The sequence below is a fragment of the Coenobita brevimanus genome, chromosome 98 (assembly GCF_032717465.1).
Source record: "Coenobita brevimanus isolate Jiangsu-jjx chromosome 98, ASM3271746v2, whole genome shotgun sequence".
NCBI classification, from domain to species: domain Eukaryota; kingdom Metazoa; phylum Arthropoda; class Malacostraca; order Decapoda; family Coenobitidae; genus Coenobita; species Coenobita brevimanus.
In genome coordinates this window covers 41,784,726-41,792,225 of record NC_137051.1, presented here as the reverse complement: position 1 = coordinate 41,792,225, position 7,500 = coordinate 41,784,726, and the positions used below count along the sequence as shown (strand labels likewise).

The following is a 7,500-nucleotide window of genomic DNA, read 5'->3' as shown; positions in this document are numbered from 1 at the left end:
CTATTGCTTTCATTTTAGACTGGGCAGTATCATCATCATCATCACCATCATCATCATCAGTAGTATCATTGCATTATTATTATTATTATCATTATTATTATTATTATTATTATTATTAACATTATTACTGTTGTTTTGTGGTCACCGTCGTTGTTGTTATTGTTTTTGTGTTGCTGATGTTGTTGTTGTAAAGGATACTATTTGGGAAATTGTACATGTGCTGCAGTCTCTCTCTCTCTCTCTCTCTCTCAATCCACCCACCCATCCATCCCTCCATCTACCTACCTATTTATATCTATCTGTCTACCCATCGATCCATCCATCTATCTATCTACCTATCCATATCCATCTATCTGGCCATCCATTCATCTATCTATCCATCAATTGATTTATCTATCCATCCATTTATATATCCATCTATCTTTCCATATACCCATCTAACCACCAACCTATGAATATACCTCTACTTATCTATCCATCTATCAATCCATCCATCTACTTATCCCACTATCTATATATCCATCCAACTATCTGTCTACCCTTCACATCTATCAATCTATCTATCTATCAATCTATCTACCTCCCCCCACCTCCTCCCAGTACACTTTTCCCGGCGTGAAGTATGTGGGCTAAAAGTAATCAAACTACTAATGAGGCTAACTTGAATACCACTTTAAAAACTTCCCCTCAAAGTCACCTCTAAGGCAACAAAGAACGGCCAATGAACGGACGGCCTTCGAAGGGGCCAATGAACGACGTGATATGAACGGCCGAGCACCAATCAACGGGGAGAACGGGTACAGAAAGGCATTCAAAAATTCTAAATGTTAAACGGACCAATCAGAGGCAGGCGTTCAAAAATTCAAAATATTAAACGATCAATGAATGGCAGGCGTTCAAAATTCAAAATATTGCACAGACCAATGAGGCAGGCGTTCAAAATTCAAAATACTGCACAGACCAATGAGGCAGGCGTTCAAAAATTCATAATATTAAACGGACCAATGAAGCAGGTGTTCAAAAATTCAAAATAGTAAACGGACCAATGAGGCAGGCGTTCAAAAATTCAAAATGTTAAACGGACTGATGAAAGAGTGTTGATGCACCTACTAGTGATGCAATATCATTCAAGTTTTAAATAAGCAAATAAGTAAAAAGAATAAATAAATAAATGCTGATGATACAGAACAATGAGAAGCAATCGTTCAAAAATTCAAAGACTCCTTCACTGCGGATGTGGTTGCCTCATTTTGTTTTTGAAACCTTCCTTGTTTCCTAGTCCATTTTCAACAATTAAATGAAGGTATGTTGTGGTAGGTGGGGGCGCTCACCATCCACTCACTCGATGTAGTGCTGCTGTCCGATGTCTGCCCTTTCCTCTCCTCCATCCTTTTTTCCTTCCATCCTCTTCTGTCTTTCTTTCCTTCAGTCATTCCTCGTCCTTCTGCCAATGGGTGACTTTACACTCCCTCTTCTGTCTTTCTTTCCTTCATTCTTTCCTCTTCCTTCTGCCTGTGCGTGACTCTACACTGAGTGACAAGCCAAATGGTTTCCTGTACTCCGGGAAACCATTTACTACGTTGGGTGATAACCATATAACCAAATTTTGGCGCCTAGTGGTTCAGTGGGTAATTAATGCGCTACAATTGGATTGTCCCCGTGAAGGTTTATATCCAAGGGATGGTTGGGGTTGATTGCTCACGTAATGCAACTCAGGGATGAGTGAGGCTGGTCACTCTCATCTTAAATGTCAGGATCAACTGCCTAGCCCCGGGCTCCTACGCTCCTCATGGGGCAACGTAGGATTGGATGATGGATGGAAATGAAGGTATATATTTTCTGATACATTTATTCCAAGTACTGATTATTCAAGAGGCTGCAAAATTATAATTCCATTCTCTCTCTCTCTCAACATCGGGGTCAGTGATATTTACCACGTAGGACCCCCCTCCTCTTTCTGACTACGCCCCCACATACCCTTAAAAGTCTCTCTCTCTCTCTCTCCCTCTCTCTCTCTCTTTCCCGTTGGCAAATGAGACAGCACATTTCTTTATATAACCAGGCATAGTGACCCGCTGTGCATTTTACCTTCTTGTTATGTGTTGTGATGACCTATAATGAGAAAGGCTGACCATATTTGTTCCCTGACCTATTACGTGTACCACTGACCCACACACACACACACACACACACAAACCCCTTCAACCCGGGAATGTAGTTTGTATTCCAGCCGAAGAAAGATAAAAAAATATAAAAAAAAGTCCCCTGCATTCTACAAAAATTAATGTATTTTTTTTCCAATACAGAGGTTAATGATGCTTTGTAAACTTTTCAAAAATGGAGGTTACCCCAAAATGCAATGAAATCTGGTATGAATAATACAATAAACAAGAGATGATAATAAGGGAGATGAACTGTGTGGGGTGACTAAGAAATCTATTTATTTTTTCTTAATGTGTGTGTGTGTGTGTGTGTGTGTGTGTGTGTGTGTGTGTGTGTGTGTGTGTGTGTGTGAGAGAGAGAGAGAGAGAGAGAGAGAGAGAGAGAGAGAGAGAGAGAAACTGTATATACAAGAAAGCCATAAATTCCACGTGTTTATTTTGATGATATTAACACCTTCAGAATAATTATAGTTTTCCATACCTTAATATTCCCGTCCGTAAGTCAAACCTGTATTGAAAGAAATCACCTGGAGAGAAAGGGGTGACTGGTGAGGTAATACGCCCCCTAATTAAAGGCAGGATGGCGTAAGTCAGGTGTGTGCAAGACTCAAGGTGGAAGATGTATTTAGAGACACGTGTTAAGGAGGAAATAAGGAGTGTGACTGACTGAACTACTATGCGCGGTACTGACTCGTTATCCGCGGTACCGACTTGGTATGCACGGTACTGACTTGATAACTGACAATATCCACGGTACTGACCCATTATCCGCAGTACTGAAGTGTTATCCGCGGTACTCACTCATTATCCGCGGTACTGACCCGTTACGTGCGGTACTGACCCGTTATGTGCGGTACTGACCTGTTATGCGCGGTAAACTCGAGGTGCAGGATGTGGTCGGCGTCCCTCTTGGCTCGGTGGTGTTGTCGGCTCAGGTGTTCACGGTCGTAGAACACCGGCTCGTAGTGGCGGATGTGTTCACTCAGCACCAGACCTGCAGAACACAGAACACGGTCAGAACTACGGGCAGGAGAGAACACAAAACAGCGAAAAGCTTAATTTAAAAAGTGTGGAATCGAAGAGTGGGTAGACTGACAGGGAGGGGGTGAGGAAAAAGGGAGAGAAAATTGGAGGAAAAGGAGAAAAGGAGGTAAAATTAAGGTGTAAACAGTGATGGGTGTGGTTCAGTGGTAAAGCAGTGGACTTGTGGCCTGGGATGCATTACGCTAACTGGAGATGCGATACAAAAATATGAATTACGGTACAGTATGAAAAAAAATGTAAAAGATGCCTTCTAAATTGACGAAAATACTACCCCTGAATGGAAAAATAAGCAAATACACAAATAAACAACAAAAATATATACAAGGAAAAAAGATAATAAGGAAGGATGGCTTAGAGAGAGAGAGAGAGAGAGAGAGAGAGAGAAGGAACGCAGGGGGAAGACAAAATGAAGGAAGGAGGGTAAGATGGTCATAAGGACGGAAGGAAGGAAGGAAGGAAAGCAAAAGAAAGTGTGAAGGAACTAAAGAAGATAACGAGGAATAAGGAAGATGAAAGAAAGTAGGAATACACGATAAGGAGAAACGAAAGATATAAATAACAGATGAAAAAATAGACAAATGAATCTCTCTCTCTCTCTCTCTCTCACTCACCTGCATTCCAGCCTCTTTCACTCCCGCATACCTTCATTCCTTTCATTCTTTCTTTTCTCTCTTTCTGACTCTCTTCTTACCACATTCTCTCTCCTTTCTCTTTTTTATATTGTTACTCATTTCTCTCCCTCCCTCCCTCTCTCTCTCTCTCTCTCCCTCTCTAGTTCATTGCTCTTTCTCCCTTACTGACGTGTTCTATTTTAATCATACAATAAACGTGAGAGAGAGAGAGAGAGAGAGAGAGAGAGAGAGAGAGAGAGAGAGAGAGAGAGAGAGAGAGATGGATAATATATGCGTCAGGGAGGTAAGGAGGGAGGTAAGAATGGAGGGAGGTAAGAATGGAGGGGGGAGGGAGGGAGGGAGGAGGAAAGAGAGGGAGAGAAAGAGGGGGGAGGGAGGGAGGAAGAAAAAAGAGGGAGGGAAGGAGGAGGGGAAGGGAGAGGAAAGTAGGTGAAGTATGGAGAGAAAAAAAATGAGAAAAATGAATGACAGGCGGAAGGACGGGCAGCAATGAGAGAGAGAGAGAGAGAGAGAGAGAGAGAGAGAGAGAGAGAGAGAGAAGGAACGCGGGGGGGAAGAAAAAATGAAAGAAGGAGGGTAAGATGGTAATAAGGAAGGAAGGAGGGATGGAAGGAAGGAAAGCTAAAGAAAGTTGAAGGAACTAAAGATAACGAGGAATAAGGAAGATAAGAGAAAGTAGGAATACACGATAAGGAGAAACGAAAGATATAAATAATAGATAAAAAAATAAACAAATGAATCTCTCTCTCTCTCTCTCTCTCTCTCTCTCTCTCTCTCTCTCTCTCTCTCTCCCCTTTTCTGACGTGTTCTATTTTAATCATACAATGTGGGAGAGAGAGAGAGAGAGAGAGAGAGAGAGAGAGAGAGAGAGAGAATGAATGAATGAGTGATGGAGATGGATAATATATGAGTCAGGGAGGTAAGAATGGAAGGAGGGAGAAAGAGGGGGAGGGAGGGAGAAAGAGGGGGAGGAAGGGAGAGAAAGAGGAGGAAGGGAGGGAGGAAGAAAAAAAGAGGGAGGGAAGGAGGAGGGGAAGGGAGAGGAAAGTAGGTGAAGTATGGAGAGAAAAATGAGAAAAATGAATGACAGGCGGAAGGACGGGCAGCAATGAGAGAGAGAGAGAGAGAGAGAGAGAGAGAGAGAGAGAGAGAATATTACCCAAACTTGCTCAGACGTAAAATTGGAAACCCTTTATGTTGTGGAGGGAGGAGGAGGAGGAGGAGGAGGAGGGAAAAGCAGGAAGAATGATGGAGGGAAGGGTAGGAGAAGAAGCAAGGAAGGGGAAGGGAGGGGAGAAGGAATGAAGAGGGGAGAATATAAGAGGATGACGAAGGGCAAAAAGAAGGGAGGAAGGAAGGATAGGGAGAGAAAAGGAAGGAAGGAAGTAAGGAGGAAGGAAGGAAGGAGGAAGGGAGGAAGGATGGAAGTAGGAGGGATGGAGGGAAGAGAAGATGGAGGGAAGAGAAAGGAAGATATGACAAAAAGGATGGAAGATATGTGAAAATGGAAGATGAGAAGGAGAGAAAGGGAGGGAAGGTAGAAAAGGAGAAGGAGGGAGGGAAGGAGGGAAGAAAGGGAGAGGGAGGGAAGGAGGAAGGGAAGGGAACAAAGGGAGAGGAGGGAAGGAGGGGCCAAGAGAGAGATCGAGGAAGGGAGAAAATGAAAGGATGAGAAAAAAAGGGAGGATTAGGAGGTGAGAAGAGGGAGGATGGAAAACAGGAAGGGAGGAGGAGGAGGAGAAGGAGGGAAAATATCAGAGGGGGGGGGGGCTGAATGGGGAGAGGAAGGGAGAGAGAGAAAATGAATAAATGAAGGAAGGAAGAGGAGAGGGAGAAGAAAAAGAGGAATGTATAGAAGGAAGGAAGAGGAAGTGAAACGCAGAAGGAAAAATGGGAGGGAGAGAGAGAGAGAGAGAATAATATTATGCATTGCCATACTTTTCTGGCCTGCCTCTCTCTCTCTCTCTCTCTCTCTCTCTCTCTCTCTCTCTCATCCGCTTTGTATTTTTCTTACCTTCATTTTCTCTCCTCTTCCCTCTTTTCTTTTCTCCCCTCCCCTCCCCTCTCCAATCCCCTCCCCTCCCTCATCACGCCTCCCCTATGGCAATTCACCTCCTCTATTTCTCCCCTTCCCTACTCTCCCCACTCCTCCTCCACCCTTCCCTTCCCCACTCCTCCTCCTCTCCCTTCCCCCCACCCCTCCCTTCCCGTCCCCCTGCTCCCTCTCTTTTTCTCCCCCTCCCCTCCCCTCTCCCTTCTCACCCCACTACATAAACTCCCCTATTTGTTTGTGCCCTCAAAATTGCACAATGCCTCTCTCTCTCTCTCTCTCTCTCTCTCTCTCTCTCTCTCTCTCTCTCTCTCTCTCTCTCTCTCTCTCTCTCTCTCTCTCTCTCTCTCTCTCTCTCTCTCTCCTGTCGACTTAATTCTTAATTCATATCACTTCCAATGTACCTTCCTTCCTTCCTTCCTTCCTTCCTGTTTTTCTTCTTCCTCCTTCCTTCCTTTCTTATTTTTCTTCCCTCTTTCATCCTTTGTCTTCCTTTCTTTCTCATTTCTTCCTTCGTTTCCTCCTTCCTTCCCTCCTTCCACACTACCATCTTTCTTTCTCTTCCTTCCTTCTTTCCTGCCATTTCTTCTCATCCTTCACTGTTTCCCTCTTTCCTTGTTTTCCTTCTTCATGTTCCTTCCTTCACTTCTTCCTTCCTTCTTTCCTTCGTATGTGTTCTTACTTCCTCCCTTTTGTCTCTCCTTCCACCTTCCTTCCTCCCTCCCCTCTTTCCTTTGTCCTTCCTTCCCCCTCCTCCACTCTTTCTCTCCCTCCATCTCTTTCTCTCAGGTGCTCCTTCAGCCTTTATCCCTGGAGAGAGAGAGAGAGAGAGAGAGAGAGAGAGAGAGAGAGAGAGAGGGAGGGAGGGAGGAAAAATCTGAAGGAGGGAGACAGGGTGATAAGGAAAAATACTGAGAGGGAAAGGCTACGAGGAAGACAGGATGGGAAGGGGAAGAAAGGGTGGGAGGGGAGAAGAAAGGGTGGGAGAGAGGAGGAAAGGGTGGGAGGGGGAAGAAAGGGTGGGAGAGAGGAGGAAAGGGTGGGAAGGGGGAAGAATGGGTAGGAAGGGGCAAGAAAGGGTGGGAAGGGGGAAGATGGGGGAGTGAAGGAAGAAGGAACAGGAAGAGAGGTGGGGGAAGGGTTAGCCAGGAGGAAAAGGTGAGAGAAAGGGAGAGAGGGAGCGAGAAAGGAAGTGAGAGGGAGGGAGGGAGGGAGGGAGGGAGAGAGAGTGTTGGAGGAAAGGTTATGCAGAAGAGAATTTGCCAAGCTAATGTTTGTTCATTACGGGGTGTCTCTTGGGGAGGCGAGGGAGGGGAGACAAGAGTGGGAGGAGGGGACGAAAGGAGGGGAGACAGGAGGGGGAGGAGGGGAGACAGAAGGGGGAGGAGGGGAGGAAAGAAGGGGAGACAGGAGGGAAGAGGAAGGGGGGGCGAGAGGGAGGGAAGGAGTGAGAAACGGAGAAGAGGAGGAGGAAAAAGTTGGGGGAGATGAGGGAGAGGTAAGAAGGTAGGAGAGAAAGAAGGAATACGTGGAGAAGGGGGAGACTTGTAGACAAAGGTGGGAGGGAGGGATGAGGAGGAAGAAGGAAGGGAAGGGAGGAAGAAGGAAGGGA

At 45.3% G+C, this 7,500-nt stretch overlaps 1 protein-coding gene across 1 annotated transcript in view; it reads right to left on the bottom strand.

Moving 5' to 3' along the window:
* The window catches only part of LOC145414051 (uncharacterized), a 271,392-nt gene that overhangs the window by 182,636 nt on the left and 81,256 nt on the right, over positions 1-7,500 (bottom strand). The window contains exon 5 of the mRNA XM_080283614.1: positions 3,024-3,182. Within this exon, the coding sequence (XP_080139740.1) occupies positions 3,024-3,182 (159 nt within the window). The remainder of the gene's footprint in view (positions 1-3,023; positions 3,183-7,500) is intronic.